Source organism: Prionailurus viverrinus, chromosome B1, assembly GCF_022837055.1.
Source record: "Prionailurus viverrinus isolate Anna chromosome B1, UM_Priviv_1.0, whole genome shotgun sequence".
In the NCBI taxonomy this organism is placed as follows: Eukaryota; Metazoa; Chordata; class Mammalia; order Carnivora; family Felidae; genus Prionailurus; species Prionailurus viverrinus.
Window position 1 is genome coordinate 173225382 of NC_062564.1, and position 26325 is coordinate 173251706.

The 26325-nt window shown below is 38.5% G+C and overlaps 1 protein-coding gene across 3 annotated transcripts in view; it reads left to right on the top strand.

Moving 5' to 3' along the window:
* Positions 1-26325, top strand: part of SMIM14 (small integral membrane protein 14) — an 83926-nt gene that overhangs the window by 21152 nt on the left and 36449 nt on the right. For all 3 annotated transcript variants that reach the window (XM_047855803.1, XM_047855801.1, XM_047855802.1), the window contains exon 2: positions 17328-17437. In XM_047855803.1, coding sequence (XP_047711759.1) covers positions 17363-17437 — 75 coding nt within the window. In that variant the 5' untranslated portion in view covers positions 17328-17362. The remainder of the gene's footprint in view (positions 1-17327; positions 17438-26325) is intronic.

The following is a 26325-nucleotide window of genomic DNA, read 5'->3' on the forward strand; positions in this document are numbered from 1 at the left end:
ATTAGTAACATGTGCTGTGTGCTGTTGATAGAATTAAAATTTGCAAAGGCTTTTTGTTTTTTTTTTTATTTTTTATTTAAAAAAAAATTTGTTTTTCAACGTTTATTTATTTTTGGGACAGAGAGAGACAGAGCATGAATGGGGGAGGGGCAGAGAGAGAGGGAGACACAGAATCGGAAACAGGCTCCAGGCTCTGAGCCATCAGCCCAGAGCCTGACTCGGGGCTCGAACTCACGGACCACGAGATCGTGACCTGGCTGAAGTGGGACGCTTAACCGACTGCGCCACCCAGGTGCCCCTGCAAAGGCTTTTTGTAAATGTCCTTAGACCCAAAGATTTAATTTGTTTTGTATTCAGCCCCACAAAAATATGGGCATAAAGATGTTTGTTGCAATATTAACAAAAAAATTAGTCCATGGAGTGCCTGGCTGGCCCAGTCCATTGAGCATGTGACTCCTGATCTCAGGGTCATGCGTTCGAGTCCCACATTGGGGGTAGAGATTACTTAAACATTGGGGGGGCATCTGGGTGGCTCAGTTGGTTGAGCTTCCCAACTTCGGCTCAGGTCATGATTTCACCATTCGTGAGTTCAGTCCCCACATTGGGCTTGCTGCTATCAGTGCAGAGCCCACTTTGGATGCTCTGTCCCCCTCTCTCTGGCCCCCATTTGCACGCACTCTCAAAAATAAATAAACATTAAAAAAATTGGAAAGTCCCTAACTAATCTCTACTAAAGGAATGCTAAAATTGTATGTTCATGTTTTTGGAGTCTTATGTAGCCATTAAAAAGTATGAAGTAGAGTTTTATGTAATGAAAGGTGTGAAGGCTTTTTATGCTACAAAAAAGTAAATTGCAGAACATGTGTGAGGTGATCTATAAGATCTACCAAAATGATATATGTATATACATATTTATAAGGGTGTAAATACATGTGAAAAGACCTGCAAGTATTCACACTGGACTGTTAACTGTGGTACCTCTGGGGAAAGGAGGAGAGTTGGGGAGGAATGGGAAAGTTGACATTTTTCATTTTACTCTGTGTACTTCTGGGGATATTACTGATACCAGGTGATCTGCTAAAAATCTAACACTAATAATTTTGCTGTTCTATGATTTGCTACTAAGAGTGTTTAGCCTCATTAGGAACCACTTTTAAGAAGTTTATTTCCCAAGGAATCAATCCTGTGTATAAGCATGTAATTCCATGGCATACTTCTAGAGAATTAGTGTAGTGAAACTACAATATCTACTTTTTTACCTTTTCCAGAGTTATAAGCTGGCAATTAAATTTGACTCCCCAGAGGTGAAATAAGGTAAATTAAACCCACCCAGCATGAGCTGGAGTGTTTAAGGTTCTAATAGCAGATTATAAACCGGTTAACAGCACTGGAAAATTCCCTCAGCATATAGAAACAGGATGACTCAACTGACATATTGCAGCTGGAACTCTACTGGGAAAGGTTTGTTATTTGCAGTGGAAGGAGGAAATGACCCGGATCAGAGCATTTGCCCTCCCAACATTCAGAGTGTATTATTTCACTTCTTTTCTATGGTAGGAGTTGTTTAAGAGAGGATAGCTTTGATCCTAAAGCACAGCTTTAGATGTGTTCATTTGTTTTGCCCTTTTAAGGCGTAAAAAGCAACCTTTAGGGGCTCCTGGTGACTCAGTCGGTTAGGCATCTGACTCTTGATTACAGCTCAGGTTATGAACTCACGGTTTGTAGTATTAAGCCTCGTGTGGGCCCTGCACTGACATTGCAGAGCCTGCTTGGGATTCTCTCTCCCTATCTCTCTGCTCCTCCCCTACTTGGTCTCTGTCTCACTCTCAAAATAAATAAAAATAAACTTTAAAAAAGTTGCTCTATTGTGGGCAAGACAGAACTGGGTTACTGAATCAGAATCTTGGTATGTTAGAATTTATTTCTGGGTGTTTTACAAATACCTAGAATTTATGTCAGGGTACAGAAAGGTATTTTACAAATACCTAAGGGTATTAAAACAATTCTTTTGGTGTCCTTGTTTCAGAGTTGTTCACCTCCTCAATATATATCCTAATGTGAGAACAGTGCTAAAGAATACCAAAATCATGAGCTTGACTCTTACAAACAACCAGCTTTATTGCAATTGGTCATAAAATGTCAAAGTCATGAAAATATGAACAATACACTGAAAAAATTCAAAATAATCCAGGGGAGGAGGGGAGGAATTACACATGGGCATAGATACAATAGATGAAATGAAACAGGCCATTGGTTGATAACTACTGAAGTTGGGTGACAGCTTCTGGAGAGTTCCTACACAATTCTACTTTTTCATATTTTGAAATTTTTAATAATAAGCATTTTATATATTAGAATCTTCCTTTTACAGTTAATACTTGCGATAGCAATCTGACTGTGGGCATAAATTAACCGACAGTTTATAGGTTGCTTTTTTTTTTTTTTTAATGTATGTTTATTTTGAGAGCCGCTTAACCGACTGGGCCACGCAGGTGCCCCTGATAGAGCAACTTCTTAATGTCTCTGGACACATGAGATTTATTTTATTACTATTATATTTTAATGTTTATTTTTCTGAGAGAGAGAGAGAGAAAGAGACAGAGTGTGAGTGGAGGAGGGGCAGAGAGAGAGGGAGACACAGAACCTGAAGCCGGCTCCAGGCTTCGAGCTGTTAGCACAGAGCCTAATGCAGGGCTTAAACCCACGGACCTGAGTTGAGGTCAGATGCTTGACTGACTGAGCCACCCAGCGTCCCTGGACACATGAGATTTAAATGTGAGGTAGGATTGGTTAAGTTTTTTTGCTCTAGTGCTTAGCTGCTTGTGTGCACTGATGCTTGTTCTGAGGTCCTAGCCAAAAGAGAACTGTTTCCATTCTGTTTTCAAAAAACAAATAATTCTAAGTGGAAACTACTAACTGAAAACTGAATAGTACTTAAAACAGCTAAAGTTTATGTGAGGAAAGTTCCACAGAAGCATAGCGCTATTGAAGAATGTCCTGTTTATAAGTGCGTTTTCTCATTTTACTGGAACTAGTTAATACTGACATATACTTTAAAATTCTAGGTGATTTACATACTCCTGGCATATAGATACAGAGAAAATAAACTTCAGAAATTCAACAAATATTTATTAATGGCTGTGGCTTAAGCAGCAAAGGAGTTGTTTGGAGACAGAGTGATGACTAAAATAGGTTCCTGCCCTCAAGAAGCTGTGGACGTTTTGCAGGTGGAGGTGATGGTGATATTGGTGGAATCTAATTTTGCCAATCAAATGAATTAAAAGGAGACTTGAAACTAGCTGTGTTTTACAATTTTTATGGATGATGATAGGAACAGGTCTCCCTTTATAAAAGACAATTTGTTAGCATTTCGGTGTTCAGAGGCTGCAGAACTCGGTAGGTATTAGGCATTTTAGTATTTGAATTTCATATTTAAAAACTTATAGTATCTTTTAATTTCAAATGGCATTTTATTGGCCTGGGGAGGCACAGATAGGAAGGAAGGACCAGTATTATAAGTGGACCAGTATTTGCTTATGTCTACACCAGTACAGTCTGAGCCCTTTTATCCCTATGGACAATTTGCAAAGAGGTGAGAAACAGGCTTTCAAGGGTGAATTTTATCTGTAAGGGTAGGATATATTTACTTTCAGGTTTTCTGTGTTAGATATGTATAGTCCATTCTCTGACATGAAGGCTAATCTTTTTTTTTTTAATATTTTTTAATGTTTATTTATTTTTGAGAGACAGTATGAGTAGGGGAGGGGCAGAGAGAGAGAGGGAGACACAGAATCCAAAGCAGGCTCCAGATTCTGAGCTGTCAGCCCAGAGCCCGACTCGGGGCTTGAATCCACGAACCGTGAGATCATGACCTGAGGCCAAAGTTGGCCACTTAACCAGCTGAGCCACCCAGGTGCCCCCTTTTTTTTTTTTTTAAGTTGGGTCAGACAAACCTGTGAGGTAGTCACAGTTTGTATTTGGTATTTCCTACCTTCTGGAGAGTTAGTCTCTCCAGCTTAGGTGGTTGGCAACTCTTCTTCCCCTTCCAACCCCCAACTCCTGCTTAGCCCAGGCAAACAGATCTAAGAAGATACTAGATGGGAAGTAGGTTTGCCCTGACTGTTGTGCAACTTGATTTCACCTCAGTCTATCTTGGATATTTCCCCAAATCATTATAAAGAAATCCGCCACATTCTTTTCAACAGCTGTGTAGGGTTTTGTGTACTCATACTATCATTTATTTAATCAGAACCACAGGGATGAAGGATATACACTTTGCTTTATCATTTTTTGCTCTTATAAACAATGAACATCCTTATACAACAACATTGCGTGTTTATTTGGATATGGATATCCAAGTTAACTAGATAAATTAATTTTTACCAATCTTCTGATAGATGAAAGTGATACTTTGATTTGTACCTCTTTTGTTTTTTGTTCATTGCCTCTGTATTTTCCTGTGAATGTGACCTTTGCTCATTTTTTTTGTTAGGTTGCCATTTCTGCATTGACTTTTCAGAGTTTCCTGTAAATTAAGGAAATTAACCTAATATGTGTTGCAAGTATTTTTCCAAGTTCTTTGTCTTTTTATTTTATAGTATATTTTTGGTTGATAGAAATTTTTATAATTTTTGGCTGTCAAAAAAGTATTATTCCTTTATAGTTTCTCGGATTTCTGCATATATCCCACTTGTCTTCTTGTAGTTAAAAATTTGTGACTTTTAAAAGTTAAACGTTTTCTATATTTTGAAAGTCTTAATATATGGGTACACATTCCTTGTAAGAAATGTTTAAAAATTGACAAAATGAAAGTCTGTCCTTAAAATTATATTCTTTTCCCTACAGCTAATCACTTTTTAAGTTGGATGTATATTTTTCCACTCTTTTATGTATGCATCATACTAAAATTTAAAAAAAAGTTATCTTAGCACTTACTAATAGTTGATTGTTGAAAGTGGTACCTTTATAAATCCCCCTCAAAAATCATGGGTCAGTTTGTGAGCATTCTTTTTTTTTTTTTAATGTTTATTTTTGAGAGAGAGTGTGCACGTGCGTGCAAGCAGGAGAGGGGCAAAGAGAGAGGGAGACAGAATTCGGAGCAAGCTCTAGGCTCTGAGCCGGCAGCACAGAGCCTGATGCAGGGCTTGAACCCAAGAACCGTGAGATCATGACCTGAGCCGAAGTTGGATGCTTAACCAACTGAGCCACCCAGGTGCCCCAATGTGGGCATTCTATTCTAATCCATTGCTCTAGTTGATTGTTTCTATGTGTGGCCTTATTTTAAAAAGTCAAATCACTAACGCGTCTAGAATTTGTTTTAGTGTAAGGAATGAGGGTAGGGAGCCAGCTGTGCCTTACATCACTTACGGAATAATTTGTCTTCCCTCCAATAACTTAATATGCTGTCATCAAACCTAGATAATTCTAGAAAGGACACCATTATCTCTGACCTATTCAAAGAGCATTTTGACTAGGCTTCCATTATATTGATTAGCTTCCCTCCTGTTTTCCGTAATGCAGCTGAGATGATCTTTTCAAACATACCAGCATAAAACCTTTTATGGGCTTCACATTGCTATTTGGATGAAGACTTAATCTTGACCATGGCCTAAAGCACTGTGTGTGGCCCATCTCTTGACCTCTCTGGTCTCATTTCAGGCTACTCTTGCTCTCTGGATGCCAGCACATTGTGGCTTTCTTTGAGTTCTTCCACTATGTCATACTCTTACTCCAGGGTCTTTACCCAGCTTTTCCCTCTGTGTCTGGAATGCCTTCTGGACCTCTGTCCTCACACCTTCTTTCTTGCCCTATTGTATTCCAGTGCATCCTTCCATTTTAAACTCAAAGTTAACTTTTTTTTTTTTAATTTATTTATTTATTTTGAGAGAGAGAGCGTGCACGGGAGGGGCAGAGAGAGGAGCGAGGGAGGGAGAATCTCAAACAGGCTCTGTATGTGGGGCTCGAACTCCTAAACCCTGAGATCATGATCTGAGCCTAAACCAGGGGTCGGACGCTTAACCAACTGAGCCACCCAGGCGCCCCCTAAAGTTAGCTTCTTGATAAATTCTTCCCTGATAAGTTTAGAACCTGTATGTGCTGTCCAGGCACCATTTAGGTGCCTTTTTTTTTTTTTTTTTTTTGAATAACAACTTTATTGAGACGTAATTCACACACCGTACAATGCAACAGTTAAAGTGTAAGTAAAATGCAGTGGCTTTTAGTATATTCATGAAGTTATGTGACCATCACCATAATCAATTTTAGAACATTATCTTTACCCCAGAAGAAGGCCAGTACCATCTAGCAGTCAGTCCTCATTTCTCCTCAAGCCCTCACTCTAGTCCTGGACAACTAGAATGTTTTTTTCTTTTTTAAATTTTAGTAAAACAAATATAACAACTTTTGCCATTTTAACCATTCTTTCAAGTTTATAGTTCAGTTGCATTAATTACCCTCACAGTGTTGTACAATTATCACCACTATGTATTTCCAAAACTTTTCTATCATCCCAAACAGAAACTCTGTACTTGTTAAGCAATGACTCTCCAATCCCTTCTTCCCCAGCCCCTTGAAATTACCATTCTACTTTCTGTATGAATTTTCTTATTCTAGATATTTCATGTAAGTAGAATCCTACAATATTTGTCCTTTTGTGTCTGACTTATTTCACTTAGCATAATGTTTCATGGTATATCAGAACTCCATTCTTTTTTATGGCTGAATATTATTTCATTGTGTGCATATACCACATTTTGTCCATTTATCAGTTGATGGACTTGTGGGTTGTTTCCACTTTTTGGCTGTCATGAATAATGCTGTGATGCATATTTAGCATACAACTATCCGTTTGAGTCCATTTTCAAATCTTTAGGGTATATACCTAGAAGTGGAATTGGTGGGCCATTGATAATTCTATGTTTAACTTTTTGAGGAACCACCAAACTGTTTTCTAGAGAGGCTATACCATTTTATGTTCCCATGGGCAATACAAAAGGGTTCTTTCTAATTTCTTCACATGACTTTTTTTTGTTTGTTTGTTTATTATTTTTTGAGAAAGAGCACGTGGGCATTAGTAGGGGAGGGGCAGAGATAGAGGGAAAGAGAGGATTTCAAGCAGGCTCCGTGTTGTGAGCCTGGGGCCCCATGTGGGGCTCAAACTCAGGAACTGTGAGCCAAAATCAAGAGTCTGACACAACTGACTGAGCCACTGAGGCGCCCCTTATCTTTTTATGATAGTCATCCTAATAGGTGTGAAGCGGTATCTCATGATTTTGATTTATATTTCCCTAATGATTAATGGCATTGAACATTTTTTCATATGCTTATGGGTCATTTATATATCTTTAGAGAAACGTCTATTCAAGTCTTTTGCCCATGTAAAAATTGTGGGTTTTTTTATGGGGCGCCTGGGTGGCGCAGTCGGTTAAGTGTCCCACTTCAGCCAGGTCAGGATCTCGCGGTCCGTGAGTTCGAGCCCCGCGTCGGGCTCTGGGCTGATGGCTCAGAGCCTGGAGCCTGTTTCTGATTCTGTGTCTCCCTCTCTCTCTGCCCCTCGCCCGTTCATGCTCTGTCTCTCTCTGTCCCAAAAATAAAAATAAACATTGAAAAAAAAATTTAAAAAAAAATCGTGGGTTTTTTTCTTGTGTTAGAGGGATTCTTCATATATTCTGGATATTAAACTCTTATCAGATATGTGATAGGCAAATAGTTTCTCTCATTTTGTGGTTTGTGTTTTCAGTCTTTTGGTCCATTTATCTTTTTTTTTTTTTAAGTTTATTTATTTTGAGAGAGCATGAGTGAGAGTGGGAGAGGGGCAGAGAGAGAGGGAAGATCCCAAGCAGGCTCTGCACCATCAGTACAGAGTCCAACGTGGGGCTTGAACTCATGAAACCATGAGATCATGACCTGAGCTGAAATCAAGAGTTGGACACTTAACCAACTGAGCCATCTCAGTACCCCTTGGTCCATTTATCTTTTATAGCATTTACAAGTTTGTATTTATAATTTTAAAAATATTTAGGTAATTATCTGTCTTGATATTAGAATGTGAACACTGTTAGGGAAGAACTGTATCAGATTTTGCTCATTTTTATATTTCTTTTTTTTTTTTTAAGTTTATTTATTTTGAGAGAGAGGGGGAGTGGCAGAGAGAGAATCCCAAGCAGGCTCCACACTGTCAACGCACAGAGCTTGACATGGGGCTTGAACTCATGAACCATGAAATTACGACCTGAGCCAAAATCAAGAGTCTGATGCTCGACCAACTGAACAACCCAGCCACCCCCCTCATTTTTATATTTCTAATGCCTAATATAGGTACTAAATGTTTTTTGATTGAATGAAGTTCCCTTTAGTTAATTTGTGAATTGTTCCGTTGATCTTAAATCTTAAATATTAGTTGGCCATGGAGCACCTGGGTGGCTCATTCAATTAAGTGTCTGACTTCGGCTCAGGTCATGATCTCATGGTTCGTGAGTTTGAGCCCCATGTCAGGCTCTATGTTGACAGCTCAGAGCCTGGAGCCTGCTTCAGATCCTGTGTCTCCCTCTCTCTCTCTCCCTCCCTCTCTCTCTCTCTCAAAAATATACATTAAAAAAAATTCTTTTAAATATTAGTTAGCCATCTTGGCCTCTCACTTGTTACTGTTATTTTTCAAATCTTCCTAGTTATTTCCTTGCTTTTGTCCAGTTACTTCATGCACCCTTCTCCCCCCCGCCTGCCACATTGGTATCATTTTAGATAACATATTTTTTTTTCCTTCAGAGAGCTTTCTTGGTAGGATAGAGGCTGCAAAATTCTCTTTGTTAGTTTGGGCTGTTACAGCAAAATACCAGAGAATGAGTGGCTTAGACAACAAACATTTATTTGTCATAGTTCTGGAGTCTGGTAGGTGCATGATTAAGGTGCAGGCAGATTCAGAGTTTGGTGAGGGCCCTCTTCCTTTTTTTTTTTTTTGGACTCATCTTAAAAATTTTATTTTTATTTTATTTTTTACTTTATTTTTTTTTTATTTGTGAGAGAGAGAGAGAGAGAGAGAGAGCGAGCGAGCAGGGGAGATGGGTAGAGGGGGGGAGAGAGAGAGAGTCCCAAGCAGGCTCCATACTCAGCGAGGAGCCTGATGTGGGGCTTGATTCCATGACCCTGGGATCATGACCTGAGCCAAAATCAAGAGTCTGATGCTCAACCTGCTTAACCACCCAGGCACCCCCTCTTCCTGGTTTATGTGTTCTTCACATGATATACAGAGAGAGATCATTCTCACGTCTCTTCTGTAGAGACACTAAATCCATTCATAAAGATCCACTCTCATGACCTAATTACTCCCAAAGGTCCTGTCTCCAAATACCATCAAATTGGCTATTAAGGCCTCAACATATTGTTAAGTAACAAAAACTCAATTGAGTAAATTTAAAGATAAAATTAGCTTTATCCAACAATTCATGAATTGGGCAGCATCCTGTTTAGCAAATAGAAAGGAGCTCTGCTGACCTTTAGAAAAAGAAAGGTTCTGGGGCGCCTGGGTGGCACAGTCGGTTAAGCGTTCGACTTCAGCCAGGTCACGATCTCGTGGTCCGTGAGTTCGAGCCCCGCGTCGGGCTCTGGGCTGATGGCTCAGAGCCTGGAGCCTGTTTCCGATTCTGTGTCTCCCTCTCTCTCTGCCCCTCGCCCGTTCATGCTCTGTCTCTCTCTGTCCCAAAAAAATAAATAAACGTTGGAAAAAAAAAAAAAAGAAAAAGAAAGGTTCTTAAAGATAGAATGGGGGTAGAAAAGGAAATTATTAGCAAAGAATGCATTGTTTTAGGCAAGGTCAGCCTCCTAAGGGGAATGGAAGGGTCTATCAGGAAGATTATCTTACTAGTGCTGACTAGGAAATTCTATGTTGACTGGTTAAAAGTTGCATTCCTGGGGGGTCAAAACTTCAGTCAGGTTGTATATTAAGTCTTGGTTTCCTGATACGGAATTTAGCACAAGGGACTCCATTTTGACTTGCTGTCTCCTTTTTAACAATTCACCCCTTTTGATGAGACTCTCAGCTTAACTGAGAGATGTGATCACAATTTAAGACATTAGTTCCACTCTCAGCTCTGAAGTTCTCACCAATTTTCTACATTTTTTATTTGGGGTATTCATAGGTTGTTACCTTTTTTCTTTTCTGCTTAGTCTCCGTAATAGGCCACAACTTCAGGCTCACAGTTTTGTTTTTTAAAGAATTTATTTTTAAGTAATCTCTACACCCAATGTGACACTTGAACTCATAATCTCGAGAGCAAGAGTCATCCTATCAACTGAGCCAGACAGGCACCCCCCAGGTTAACAGTTTTTAAGTCAGTCATTCTCTTTGTTCCTTTTCTGATATTCTCATCTTAGGGAGATTATTTGCATGGTAGCTAGTAGCTAGGAACATGCATGTATTTTGAGAGAATACAATGTGGCAGAGAGATTATTATGATTATTAGAAAGAAGATAAGGGGCGCCTGGGTGGCGCAGTCGGTTAAGCGTCCGACTTCAGCCAGGTCACGATCTCGCGGTCGGGAGTTCGAGCCCCACGTCAGGCTCTGGGCTGATGGCTCAGAGCCTGGAGCCTGTTTCCCATTCTGTGTCTCCCTCTCTCTCTGCCCCTACCCCATTCATGCTCTGTCTCTCTCTGTCCCAAAAATAAATAAACGTTGAAAAAAATTTAAAAAAAAAAAAAAAAAAAAGAAAGAAGATAATTTCCCAAAGTTTGGAGTGCACTTCAGAGCTATGATCCCCAAGACCAAAACCAATGAAAATCAAGTAAGTCAAGTCAAAGAAAGACCCTGTTGAAGGAGGTTACCTTTTTTAAATTTTTTTAAAATAATTTTTTAAATGTTTTATTTATTTTTGAGAGAGAGAGAGAGAGAGAGAGAGAGAACAAGCGGGGGAGGGGCAGAGAGCGGGGGCAGAGGATCTGAAGCAGGCTCTGCACTGACAGCAGAGAGCCAATGTGGGGCTCGAACTCACTATGACCTGAGCTGAAATCAAGAGTTGGACACTCAACCGATTGAGCTACCCAGGCACTCTAAGGAGCTCATCTTTTTAAGCCAAGTGGTTTGCTCAGTGATCTTATGTAACTGAAGTTTCCACTTTCTCAGAAATGTTAATCCAGGTGTAGCAGGTAGTAGTGGCCATAGCACGGATACCTCCTTGCTCAGCTAAAAGATGAACAAGGGCTATTCTGTTATCAAAAACAACTGTGGCCAGACAGTCTAAGGGTTTTTGTTGGATAGCTATTGTAGATTTTACAATACTTTCAAGAGTTAAGGAAAAGTTTCTAATCATAGCCTCATTTACATTTACTCCTAACCATGGAAGTAGGGCCCTGCCAAAGATAGTGAATCTTGAATCCTGAAAGCCTCCTGGTAGGTCTTTTCTAACTTTACAATGTAAACTCAGAAGAGTTGACCAAAAGGAGCACACTTTGGTAACCAAAGAGGCCTTGCCTGAATCTGCACCAACTAAGCATTTATAGGCCCAAGGAGAATGATAACCACTGCAGACAAAGACAAACCCTGTGAGGGCACAAACCATTCCTGTTCAGGCAGTATTGTTAATAGATTCATTCACAAGAATTGTGTTTGCTCGTCATAGTCAGGGGTCAGTTAGGTTTTCTCCTAGCCTGAAATAAAAAGTTCTAAATTCCACTGGCCTTAGCAGTGGCCTGGGAGGTGGTAGTATTATCTTTCCAGGCCAGTGCCAGAGTAAAGAAAAGAAAGTGAAGAAGAAAGGGTTTCATGTTTAAAGTATTTAGTATTCATGTTTAGTTAAAGTCTTGATCCAGTGTCTTGGGAGGAAGCATCTTGCTGTTAGCTAATCTTCCTAGTCAATTTGATGTAGAGGTCCCCAGTGTTTGTGCAGGACCAGATGTCAGGTGCAGTTTGTCAGCTTTGAAATGTGCATCTAAGGTTCATGTCCCTATCATCTGGGTAGTGAGGAGGACCTTTCAAGGAGATTTAAAGACAGTCTTTATTCTTTAATGATTCCAAATCAGAAGAGTGGGAGAAAACTGGGAACATTAGCTTGATGTGTCATAGCCAAATATTTGAGGGAACCTGGAATTCAGGATCCAGTCCACTTTTAACTGAAAACACACATCCGACTTTCCTTGAATATGGAGAGGTTTCCCTTATTATTTCTTACAGCTTAATTACACATATTAAAGTTTTTAACCTTTAGAAATCTTAGTTTCTAGTGAAAATAAAAAAGTAAACAGTTGTGAACTGTCATTTGCATTAACATCCTGTGGCTTGGCAGACTTTAAATACTTTTTAGGGGTGTCTGAGTGGTTCAATCGGTTAAGTTTCTGACTCTTCATTTTGGCTCAGGTGATGATCTCATGGTTGTGAGATCAAACCCAGCATTGGGCTCTGCACTGGGTGCAGAGCCTGCTTGAAATTCTGTTGCTCCTTCGCCCCTTGCCCTTCCCTCACTTGGGCACACGTGTGTGTGTGTGTGTGTGCACGTTACCTCTCTATAAAAAAATTTTTTTTAAATAAGTACTTTTATAATTTCTAGAAACATGCTTTCCCCAAATATCTTTAGTTCCTCTGTAAAATGAAACCAAAAAATTGATAAACCTATGTTCAGTAATTAGTGTTTCAGTATTTTATCTTATTTGGAAATGATCTGGATATTTAATGATTTTAACTTAAATTATCATCTAACTTAATAAAATTTTAAGGTTTCGGGTTACCAAAAGATTTGGGAGAAACTAAAATTTACCTAAAACTTTTTATTCTATTTAACATCTATTTGATTGTTTTTAACAATTATGTTTAGATTACCCACAAAAGCCATTAGACTTTAGACAAGACCAGCCATTGCCCCAAGATGTTTTTTTAGCTGACAAATTTTGTGAGAGATAAAATGAACTTATTTGACTAGTAAACTCAGGCAGAGTAAAAGTTTGTATTTAGTCTGATAACTCTAAGGACATGTCTGCTTTAAATTAAACCAACACACTTTAACTAGCTTTTATACTGAAAATTGAACTAGATCATGTGAACTTGAAAAACACTTGGGTTCACTTCTATTGTATTTCTGAGATTTACAAGTACTTCATAAGCACTTACTTTTAAAAATTTTTTTTGTTTATTTTATTTATTTATTTTGAGAGAGACAGAGACAGCACGAGTGGGGGAAGGGCAGCTAGAGAGGGAGAAGAGAATCCCAAGCAGGCTCTGTACTGCCAGCACTGAGCCCAATGTGGGGCTTGAACCCACAAAGCTGTGAGATCGTGACCTGAGCTGAAACCGAGTCGGACACTTAACTGACTGAGCCACCCAGGCGCCCCCATAAGCACTTATTTTTAAGCCAGTTAAACAGAGTTGTTTTTTGTTTTTGTTTTTTTAATTTTTTAATGTTTTTATTTATTTTTGAGAGAGAGAGCTCTAACAGGCGAGGGGCAGAGAGGGAGAGAATCCCAAGCATGTTCTGCATTGTCAGCACAGAGCCTGATGCTGGGCTCAAACCCGCCAACCATGGGATCATGCCCTAAGCTGAAATTGAGTCCAACGCTTAACCAACTGAGTCACCCAGGCACCCCTGTGTTTTGTTTTTGTTTTTGTTTTTGTTTTTTAAAGTAAGCTCTACATTGGGGGCTTTCTGCTAACAGTGCAGAACCTGCTTGGGATTCTCTCTTTCCCTCTCCCTCTTCCCTACTTGCCCACATGGTCTCTCTCTCAAAGTAAAATAAAAATAAAAACTGTCTTTAAACAGACAGTTCTTATTTAAAAATGTATGTACATTTACATCTTTGAAAAATAATTTTTAATGTTTGTTTTTGAGAGAGATAGAGTATGAGTGGGGGAAGGGCAGAGAGAGAGGGAGACATAAAATCCAAGACAGGCTCCAGGTTCCAAGCTGTCAGCACAGAGCCTGATGCAGGACTTGAGCCCACAAACCTTGAGATTATGACCTGACTGGAAGTCGGATGCTTAACCTACTGAGCCACCCAGGCGCCCCTATATTTACACCTTAAAGGCATGGGAGAAGAATTCAGGTTCCCCTGAGGACTTTGGTAAATAAGAGATAAATAAATATATAGGAGCTAAACAAGGAGGTTTTAGAATTAGTAAAAGGAATAGGTGAACATTGAATTGCCTCTAGAGCTGCATTTCTAATTTTGCTAAGATATGTAAGATGTAGACAGTTGCTTTCAATTCCTCAAAGAATGAGGTTGCAATTCGAGTGACATCATAGGTTGATCCACCCATCTGATTACACTTTTTTTTTTTTTTTTTTTTTTTTTTTTTTAGTAAAGACTTTTACAAAGACTTTAAAAGATTTTTCCTTTCCTTCTGGGTACCTAATTTTATTTTAGCTTAGGGGAGGAGGCCTAAAAAAACATTCTTAACAGGCTCTGTATGTCAGCTTTCAATCTAGCCTATTTCCAGTCACAGAGCTACTTAAAAATTCTTTTAGGTGTCTTGTCAGTTTTCATCCGGGACAAACAGCAAACATTTCTTGCCATATTGAGTAACTCCCCCTTGGATATATGGGAGGGATTCCCAACGAAAGTGCAAAAGGTAACTTATTTTCCTTTCTTTACTGGGTACTACAGACAGATCAGAGTGCTGACTCTAATAAGCATGTTCATCCTTAGCCAGCTTCTTCCAGTTTTTCCAGGATCCCATCTGTAGCTCCGTTTTTTACCAGAATTTGGCAAGATTTTTTATTTTTAATGTTAGTTTTTCTTTGGCTATTTAAGAGAATAATGGAGCATTTTGCCAGAAAATCTCTTAGAGTCCCATTTGAGAGGAGCCCTCCTTTGAGGTCAGGTATGGGAATGACTGAAAGGTCATTAACTTGGCAGACTTTTGTTTATGGTCCATAAAGGCAACTCAGAGGAGTACTAGAATGAATATTCAAATAAAGGAGGATAGCGGAAAACAGTAAGAGTTATATCAGTTTTTTTGCTTTTAAGTACTTTTTACATCTTTAATTTTTCACTAGCCTTTTATAACAAATCTTTTAATGAAGCTAGTTTGGAATTTTGAAGCCTTTTGGAGTCTCTTGCATACCAATTAAAATAGTATCCCATTCTGTTTGATTTGGAAGCCCTTGCTTTTAAGGGCACTTGTTAAATGCTCTTATCTAATTGGAACATTTCTCATAATGGCCACTGTAATTCTAGGTTGTAATTCCTCTGACGACTGTAGCAGTTTGGTAGGACCCTAGCACAATTAGAATTTAACTCGCCTTTTCTGTGCAGCCATATCTAGTCACAAATGGGGTGTAGCCCACATTTATGTCTGGCCATATTTTGGGGCTGCCAATCTGATGGTTACCAAGCCAAGTTCTCAGGACACAAAAAATCTTCGCAAAATTTTGCCACTTCTATTAATATTTGTGTCTTCTGGACCATAGTTCTTAGGCATAAAATAAGCACAGGTGCCGGAAGGAAATATGCTTGACTGTTTAGAGTTTAAGGATCCCATAAGCCAAGTTTAGGTTTCTCAGAGCTGAGCTAATACCTAAAAGGGATGTGCCTCTGGTTGGGAATTGTACGGTATACATCATTGCACAGAAGTTTTCTTGAGTTTGGCAGGTGACCTAGAGTCAGCCTAACCTGTTCTGTGACCAACTTGATGTCAGAGTCTTTGAGTTAGGTAATGAATACACTAACAGCTCTGAAGTATTGTGCCAGTGCCCACCACCAATTTTTGTGGCTTTTTTTTTTTTTTATGTGATTCCTGTTAGTTATAGCCCTTATCTATACAAAATAAGACAAACATGTGTACCCTAACATAGCAGCAGCAACCATAACATGTTACTGTAGACTGGCCAAGAGAAGGCTTTATGTACCATCACTGATTCCTAGCATGGATTAAACCAGCAGACTCCAGTAAAATGGGGACTGTGGATTGGAACTGGGGAAAAGACTAAACCACCAAATCCCAGTAAGTGGAGACTATAGACTAGAACTGGAAGGGTATTCCAAACATTGTGGACTGAGCCAAGAGGTAGGGACTCAGGTTTCAGATGGAACTGTGTGCCAGCTCAAGCTGACCGGACTGGAAAGCCAGTTAGCTTAAGAGCTCAGCAAAGAGTACGGAGCTCAGAACTGACAAGAACTCCGTGATGGCCCTCAGAAATGGCTAGAAAGAAAGTAAACTCGAATATTTCATCGGGTACCACACCTATGTTTCTTGTTGTCCCCAAAGATGTCAGAAGTCTCCTTCAGTCCTGCTGCCTTCACCAAATTCTTTAAGTAACAAAAATTAAACTGAGTAAATGTAAAGATTTGGCTTTATTCAACAATTCATGAGTTGAGCAGTGTCCCATGTAACAAATAGCAAGGAGCTCCACCAAGCTGTATAAAAGGAAGGGTTTTTAAAGGCAGAAAGGGGGTGGAGAAGGGAAATTATTAGCAAAGAATGCATTGTTTTAGGCAAGGTCACCTTCCTACAGGGAATGGAAGGGGTTTGTGGATGGATTATCTCACTAGTGCTGACTAGTGAGATAATTCCATGTTGACTGGCTAAAGGTTACCATTCTTGACGGGGTAGGGGGAGGTTGAAACTGCGATTAGATAGGTTATTAGGACTTGGCTTGCTGACATGGAGTTTAGCACAAGTGACTCCATTTTGTTGCCTGGTATCTCCTTTTTATTTTTTTTAATTTTTATTTATTTTTATATTTATTGTCAGGTTAGCTAATATACAGTGTGCTCTTGGCTTCAGGAGTAGATTCCTGTGATTCATCACTCACATACAACACCCAAGTGCTCATCCCAGCAAGTGCCCTCAATGCCCATCGCTCATTTACCCCATCAACCCTCACTCAGTTTGTTCTCTGTATTTGAGTCTCTTATGGTTTGCCTTCCTCTCTGTTTGTAACTTTTTTTTCCTTCCCTTCCCCGCCATGGTCTTCTGTTAAGTTTCTCAAATCCCAATTATGAGTGAAAACATATGATATCTTCTCTGACTGATTTATTTCACTTCTGCTGTCTCCTTTTTAACAATATGAATTTTAGCAGGGGCACAAACATTTATTCTATAGCAGTACTATAGCTAACAAAGAATTAAATTATTAAGCAGAGTAGGACTCTAGCATCATCTGTTTCACAGGAGGGCCCAGTATAGAACATCAGAAGACATTCACATTTGTAGGAAATTAGTCTGATGGCAGAACAGGTAGGCAACCATTTGTGTGGATTCATAAATTACATAGTTTATAATAAATATGAACTATCTTTAGTTTAAGAGAACTATTAGTTAAGAGACCTGTTATATTAAGAATTTTTCATAGCTTACGGGAAAGAATAACTGAACAGTAGTCTTACAACATTTTTTCCTTCCTCCTAGATTTAAGCAGTCAAGTTAAATCAAACTGGGAAATCATGGCAGAAGGTGGATTCGATCCCTGTGAATGCGTTTGCTCTCATGAACATGCGATGAGAAGGCTGATCAATCTGGTGAGATGAATGGGATGGTCCTATTCAGAATTGAACTGTATCCCTTCTGTCCTGTTTTTTGGGGGATGGGGGGCGGGGGGGGGGAATGTTGGTTATTGGAGAATTTTCATCTGATGGTCACTAAAATTATTTCATAATTGAAATTCCACAATGGTTTAAGTCATAGTGGTTAAAGTGCTTGCCAGCAATTCTTCTATTAGAGATAAAAACAAAACAAAACAAAACAAAAAAACAAAAAGCAGATTGCTACCTTTTATTTATGGTAGATTTCTTTTGGTGAAATCACCATCACGGGAAGATGAGACATTTGTGTGTAGCCTTTTCTGTTCTATATTAACAAATATATAGTCTTCAGCTATATGGAGCTTGTTTACCTGATAAACTGCTATGAAGTCATAGTTCCTATTGTGACATGGTTCAAATCCTACTCCAATAAATGGCATGACAATAAAAATTTCTATATAAAGCATTTCCAAGTCCAAATCAATTATTTGACAGAGGCAGGTTTCTGAACAACATGCTTTAGATAGTCTCATTGAATTGATTGTTGTGATATTTGAATTTGTAAAGTTTTTAAGACTCTCCTAGTCTTATAATCTTAAATACAGGAGTCTTTGTGTATTAAATACAGGACTTTATACTTTTTTTATGTACAAAAGAAGAAATTTGACTATTAACAATAAAGTATATTGTATTATTATTATGTTAGACATAACATTTTGTTGCTCTAGAAAGCTCTTGTAAAGAGTTATATTATCATAGACCAGGTAATAAAGGCAGGAACAAACATTTGCTCAAATATTTGAGTTGTTGGTGGTTAATAAGCAGTTTTCCGCTGACTCAGTGTCTGTATGTAGTGATCAGAATTGTGTTTCTTGTGAATGATACTCCTTTTAGAGTCAATATATGCTAGGACTTATGATCCTAAAAAATTTCTTACAGGGAAATCAATAAAATAAGAACTTATAAAATTAATAAGACTTGTGGTTATAGAAATAAAATAGGAATGTTATATCTCTGACAACTTGATGTAAAAATAGATGAGTCTAAGGAGAGAATATTTAAAATATTTTCTCTGATTTATGATGTTAAATAGCTGATAGCTTTTATGTCTAAATTTCAGGGTAAGGCAAAAAATTTTTTTTTCAAATGTGATGCTAGGCACAAAAAATAGACTTGTAATTTAACTGGTAAATTTTCCCAGGAGATCAGTTTTTCTTTTTTTTTTTTTTAATTTTTTTTTTAACGTTTATTTTTGAGACAGAGAGAGAGCATGAACAGGGGAGGGTCAGAGAGAGGGAGTCACAGAATCTGAAACAGGCTCCAGGCTCTGAGCTGTCAGCACAGAGCCCGACGCGGGGCTCGAACACGCGGACCGCGAGATCATGACCTGAGCCAAAGTCGGCCACTTAACCGACTGAGCCACCCAGGCGCCCCAGGAGATCAGTTTTTAATAAGAGTTACTACCTCTTTTTTTTCTTTTTATTTTTCTTTTTCTTTTTATTTTTAACATAGTATCTATTATGCTTTTTTCTCTTAGCTCTGCTGCTTTTTTTTTTTAGAGATGACTAAAACTAAGCCCTACTCTTTATGATCCCCTGTACATTTTTTTTCTCTTCAGTAGGTTGTCAGGAATACTCATGTTTAGCTTTGTTTTGTTTTGTTTTTAATGGGCACATTCATACCTGATGGGACATTATTGATAGCAATCCTAGTGTGAAGTACTTTATGTGAAAATAGGTTTTAGATTTTACAAACCTTTAAAAGTGTACAGTGTACATTTTTTAGTCTATGCTGGATATTTTCACATGATGTAAATTACTGATGGGTGATCCTGGATGGGTGATCTGCTAGTGTATAAATTGCTGATAGCAGTATTGAAGATTCCAGAAGGGAGGAGAAACTCACTTGATTTCAATGAGGAAACTTGCTAATTAGGCTTGATAGACATTTGTTTGATTTGAATTGTGCTTTATAGTTTTTATTTCTTCTTTTATTTAAACTCCAATTCAAGCAGCATTTTGGGGCCATACCTACCTTATCGATATTAAGTACTTTCTAAACTGAAAGAGTATCTTTTGAAACAACGTCTCTGACGTCAGAAATTCAGAAATAATGTCTTTAACTTCAGAAGTTCAGCCATGAGGTCTCTAAGTTCTCTAAATTCAGAAATGTGTAATACTGTTTACTATAGCATTATTTCTAGTAGTGAAAGTTATAAACAACCTAAATGTCTGCCAGTAGTGGTTATATCATGGTTTGCTCATATGATGGAATCTTATACAGAGGTTTAAAAGAATGTCTTTGAAGATTACATCATAACAGAAGGGAAATTCACATGTGAAATGAATAAAGGCAACATCTAGAAATGACATTTAGCATCATCTTGCTTTTCTGTATCCACACACACCGTATATATACATGTGCATAGGAAAAAAAGCCTTGAAGAAAACATGTCAGTGTTAACAGTGTTTATCTCTGGATTGTAGAATATAAGGTGAGAGGGTTTTTTTTTTTTTTATAGTTTTCTGTATCTTCTATGATATAATCAGGAAAAGGGTTATTTAACAAAAAGAATCTTTTTTTTTTTTCATTTAAACATTGTCCGCACTCTTTCATACTGTACTAGGCTTTTATACCTCTCATGCTTTCGTTATCTTCTACTCTTACACTTCAGAGGACTTGTTTTTAGTACCTTTATCTTAACTACTCTGTGGAAGTCTAACCCCCCAGTCTATATTTAAAAGCAGTTTATCTGATGGTATAATTTTTCTGTATTAGTTGTAACTACCAGAATTTAGATGTCTGCCTGTTCAGAAAACTCATGGGTATATATTGGTGATGACAGAGCAGAGGTTTATTACCCTCATCTTTCTAAAAGTAGACATTGAACTCATCTTTGCAATAGAGTAGCATCTCATTAATTTTAGGTTCTAATTTGGAATTTTTGTTACTTTTTACTTCGTATAACCAAATTGGATTTTCTTGTAGGTTAGAGTATTATCAAATTCTGAGAATTTAAGGTGCTAATAGCAAGTAAAAACCTGGGAACACTTAGAGATTTTAATGATTATTTATGGTTAGATTATTAATTGTGTACTGGACTGCAGTTTAGTTTTGCCTATTCTGTGGAAATAGGTGGGCTTTGCCAAGGGATATTTTCAGCTTAGGAGCAGTTAAGATTTTACCATTGTTTCCTTTCCATTTTAATAAAGTTCTGTTCATTCACAATTTAAAACTAAATTCTTTTCCTAATTTAGTAATGATATCAGTTAAGGTTCTTTATTATAGGTTATAGAAGTTCTGACTGAGTTAAGCAGAAAAAGACCTATTAAAAGGATAGTACATGGCTCACACTAGCACGGACTAGGAGAACCTAGCATGGAAAATGAATACGATCAAAGGGAGGGTAAGTGCCAAAACACGAAGGAGGCAAAGTCGTGCTGCAGAGCTAGGGCAGCCAAGAAGCTGCGTGCTCCTGAATTCTAGACTTTCGTATGTCCAAGTGTTGATGCAGCATCTCCATTTAGATAACTAGTAGACATCTTACACATGATACGTGCATTACCAGACTTCTTTTCTTGCCCCCAGGCTTAAACTTCCTTGTCTCTTCTATTCACTCCATTATTCTGGTTGCTCAGGCAATACCTTTTGTGTCAATTTTTACTCTTTCAGCCTCATAGCTAATGCAGAAACAAATCCTTTTGACTCAGCCTTAAAAATATATCTAGAATCCAGACATTTCTCACACTTTCCGTGCAGCATCCTGTTCTAGTCTACATCAGCTTTTGCCTGGATTATTAAATTAGCCTCTTTATGAATCTCCTTGCTTCCACCCCCTTGCCATGCCCCACTTTCTGCAAGTTTAGTTTTCACTACAGCAGCTGAAGTGATCTATTTTCGATAAAACAGATAATGTTCTCCTTCCCTCAAACTCCTGCATGACACTTAAAGTGAAAAAAAATTTACATAGCCCTACATGATCTGTCCCTTCTCCACCCCACTCTTCCCTTTTGCTCATTTGTCTAACAGTTCTGGCCTCTTACAGGTCACACACAAATGATCGATAGTGTAAAGACTTTAGACTTTTCTATAGCGAAACTGGAAGGCATTGGCACAAAGACTTTAAGTTCTGAAAGGAAATTATTACAAATCCAGCATTCTGTATTCAACCAAAGTGTCAATCAAATAGGAGAGAATCTTCAAAAATCCTATCTCATGTACCATTACTTAGAAAGGTGCTAAAGAATGAACTATTTTTCACCAAAATGAAGACATAAACCACGGAGGGAGACTAAGATTTGAGTGTAGAAAGTGAGAGGTCTAGCACATGCAAGAAGCAAAAGTAACTTCCAGGATAATGGTGAATGGAAATCCCAAGGTGATAGCTGTGCGTCAGGTTTGTGGATACAAGACAGCTGGTTTCATTGAGAGGGTGTCACACAGCTCTAGCAGAGACTTTTTCAGGAGGATGAATTGATAGAACACCTAGTGAGTCGAGACATTTTGTGATCTAAAAAGCTGAAAACAAGTTGCCAAAAGTCCTAGAAAACCAAGTAAATGGGGGGAAAAAAGAACATTTAACTTTAAGGAAATACAGAAAATAGTACAGAAAAGAAAAAGTAATTATAATTTACTACATGGTTCAAATGTGAAGAGCATTTACATAGTCATAATAATGTTAAAACTATTGAGCTAAACCAATTTATGATTTAATTACTAGCAGATGGGAAGAGTGTACATGTGTGTTGGGTTCAGAAAAGAGAGAACTAGGTCTTATTCTGTACTGGTGAATCAATGGGTATTGCTTAAAACTGAAAAATCAAGAAGTAGCAATAATGCATATTTATAAAAACATGGAGGTAAATACTAAAATAATCAGCTAAAAGGTGAAAGTCGTTCCTCTATGGGAGGAGAAATAGGTATGCAGAAATGAGGAACTGCTTTTTTTCGGAACAGACTGGCAAAAGTGTTTATTTAACTCTGAATTGTATACATGAATAACTAATAAAAATTAAAACAACAAAAAGCAAAAACCTTCCAGTTAGGAGTAAAAAAGACAAGGTGTGAGTCTATTGGGTAGCTGGATATGTTGTGTATCTTTTTCCTCCATGGAATGTAAGGTGACTGGTTGAGGCCTTGGCTACCGGCTAAAACCAGGTTACTGCTTTCTAAGAAAAGTAGAAAATATTCATGGGGAGGGCTTCTAGTTGGATGTTAAGGATCAAGAGAGAAGCCAGAGTAACCCCAGACCTTTAGTGGATATAAAAGAGGAAATGGTTCAGAAATGAAATGTGCTATATATAAAGCCTTAGAATGAAGCTTTCCCTACTTTGAGCATTAAGAGGTTCTCTAGCCTGCCTGCATCCTTCCTTGATAAGGAAAGCTGTTTGTATACGCTGTCACCATCCTGATCCTTTAATAACTATAAAGAGGAAAACAAGAAAGCAGTTGAAGAAAATAAGAGGACCACAGTGTGGTTGGGCATAGCTAGCTACATTCAAAGACAAGATGAAATAATTAGATGTGTCTAAGATGAAAAATCATTGTGCAAGTTATGGCTGTAAGTGCAGCTGCATATAAGTATGTTGTCCTGGTCTTAAATATCACCAGCAACATGATTTTCTGAAATGGTGAACAATTCTTTGTAAAGTTGTAAACAAAACTAAGTATAATATTCCTTTGATTTAAATGCTGAATTCCAGTTAAATTCCTTGGTAATTTAGTGTCAGCTAACCAAAAAATATCTTGCTGTTATTTTTTTAATGGACTTAGATTAAAGGCTCAGATTTTTCATTTATGTGAATAGGTGGCAGGACATTTGAAAGTCATGTGGGATGTAAGCCAGTCACAACAATCGAAGATCTGCCTCTCAGATATCCACGATGCCCTGGTACTGACACATTGGAGAACATATGATGGGGGGAGAAGTAGAGTTTAAAAAAAAAAAAAGGAGGGGAGCCTGGGTGGCTCAGATGGTTAAGAGGCCTACTCTGGACTTCAGCTCAGGTCATGATCTCACAGGTTCGTGGGTTCGAGTTCTGTGTCGGGCTCTACTCTGACAGCGTGGAGCCTCCTTGATATTCCTTCTCATTCCCTCTCTCTCTGCCCTTCCCCCACTCGTGTGCATGCACTCTCTCAAAATAAATAAACATTAAAAAAAAGAGGAAACCCAAATAAGCTTATGAAGGTAGGCAAGAAGAAAGAAGAAAAGCGTAGTTCATAGAAAGCACAAGTAAAATGTTATGTGTGAGTGGGTTCTCATCCCCTGTTAAAAGAGTTAGATTGGAGTCTTGAAATGCTATTTACAAGGAAGACAGTTACTAGGGTGTCTGTGTGGCTCAGTCAGTTGAGTGTCTGACTCTTGATTTTGGCTCAGGTCATGATCCTAGGATCATTGGATTGAGCCCCAAATTGGGCTCCACACTCAGCATGGAGGCTCCTTGAGATTCTTTCTCGCTCTCTCTCTTTCCCTCCCTCCTTCCATTTGCCCCTCTCTCCCCCCACCCAGTCTCTCTCTCTCTCTCTCAAAAAAAAAAAAAAAAAAAATATATATATATATATATATATATATAGTAGGTATGCGATAAAGGAGTGAGGAAAAAGCTATCTCAAAAGAATGCAGTACTCTTAATCTTAGACACAATATAATTCAAAGCCAAAACAATTAAGTGGAACATGGAAATAATATCGACAAAAGATAGAATTCATCAAAAAAATATGGACCTTTATGTCTTGAACAACGGAGAACACAAAAACTATTATAAATACAAGAAGAAACATTCTTTAGAAGTATCTGAGAAAAGATAGTGAAAGCCATAGAGATGCCTTTGTGGGGTTGGAGTGTGAGAACATGTGGGGGATGTGTGTGTGTGTAGGTCAGTATATGTTTGTAAATACATAGGAATGGTTTCCAAGGGGTATACTGGAGCTTATAATAATGGTTATATTGAGGAGTTTCAAGTTAGTCTAGGTACTAGTTTAAGCCCATGATGTAAGTTTTCCTTTTACAAATGAGGAAACTGAGGTACAGAGAAGTTAAGTCACTCTTTCCAGGTGTCAGAGCTGAACAGAGAGTGGCAGAGGCACATTCAACTCTGGCAGTTTAGCTCTAGGCCCTGTGCTGTTTCTTTTGTTTTCTTTTTTTAATAAAATTTTTAAGTTTATTTATTTTGAGAAAGAGAGGGCGCAAGCAGGGGAGGAGCAGAGAGGAGAGAGAGAGAGAGAGAGAGAGAGAGAGAGAGAGAGAGAGAGAGAGAGAGACACTCCCAAGCAGGTCTTGCACTGCCGGTGCGGAGCCCCATGTGGGGCTTGAACCCACTAACTGTGAGGTTATGACCTGAGCGGAAACCAAGAGTCAGTCACTTGACCAACTGAGCCACCCAGGTGCCCTTGCCTTGTACTATTTCTTTAGTGCCCTGCTCTGTTCTGCTGCTGCCAGTTGGTCTCCTTCAAGCACCTTTAAAAACACTATATTTGTGATCAAGGGAACATTAGGAGGATAGAAGAAAGCAATGAAGGAGAGACTCTTCACTGTATTTGTACAGTTTAATACTGTGAATGTACTAGCTAATCAAATAACCTTAAAAATAAAACTCAGAAGGCACCTGGCTGGCTCAGTTAGTTAAGCATCCAACTTTGGCTCAGTTCATGATATTGCAGTTCATGAGTTCGAACCCCTCATTGGGCCTTGTGCTGACAGCTCAGAACCTGAAGCCTGCTTTGGATTCTGTGTCTCCCTCTCTCTCTGCCCCTCCCCTGCTCATGCTCTGCCTCTCTCTGTCTCAAAATTAAACATTAAAAAAAATTTAAAGAAAAAAACCTCTGCATACAACTCTTGATCTTGGGGTTGTGAGTTCAAGCCCCTCGTTGGGTACAGAGATTACTTAAGTAAAACTTTAAAAAGATAAAACTTTGTAAGCTACTTCAAAGGCATTAGAAGCAGTAAAATTATACACAATATGTAGTACAGACTTTTTTCACTGAAGAATAAAATTTTTATTTATTTGTTTATTTATTTATTTATTTAATTTTATTTTTTTTATGAAATTTATTGACAAATTGGTTTCCATACAACACCCAGTGCTCATCCCAAAAGGTGCCCTCCTCAATACCCATCACCCACCCTCTCCTCCCTCCCACCCCCCATCAACCCTCAGTTTGTTCTCAGTTTTTAACAGTCTCTTATGCTTTGGCTCTCTCGAACTCTAACCTCTTTTTTTTTTTTTTTTTCTTCCCCTCCCCCATGGGTTCCTGTTAAGTTTCTCAGGATCCACATAAGAGTGAAACCATATGGTATCTGTCTTTCTCTGTATGGCTTATTTCACTTAGCATCACACTCTCCAGTTCCATCCATGTTGCTACAAAAGGCCATATTTCATTTTTTCTCATTGCTACGTAGTACTCCATTGTGTATATAAACCACAATTTCTTTATCCATTCATCAGTTGATGGACATTTAGGCTCTTTCCATAATTTGGCTATTGTTGAGAGTGCTGCTATGAACATTGGGGTACAAGTGGCCCTATGCATCAGTACTCCTGTATCCCTTGGATAAATTCCTAGCAGTGCTATTGCTGGGTCATAGGGTAGGTCTATTTTCAATTTTCTGAGGAACCTCCACACTGCTTTCCAGAGCGGCTGCACCAATTTGCATTCCCACCAACAGTGCAAGAGGGTTCCCGTTTCTCCACATCCTCTCCAGCATCTATAGTCTCCTGATTTGTTCATTTTGGCCACTCTGACTGGCGTGAGGTGATACCTGAGTGTGGTTTTGATTTGTATTTCCCTGATAAGGAGCGACGCTGAACATCTTTTCATGTGCCTGTTGGCCATCCGGATGTCTTCTTTAGAGAAGTGTCTATTCATGTTTTCTGCCCATTTCTTCA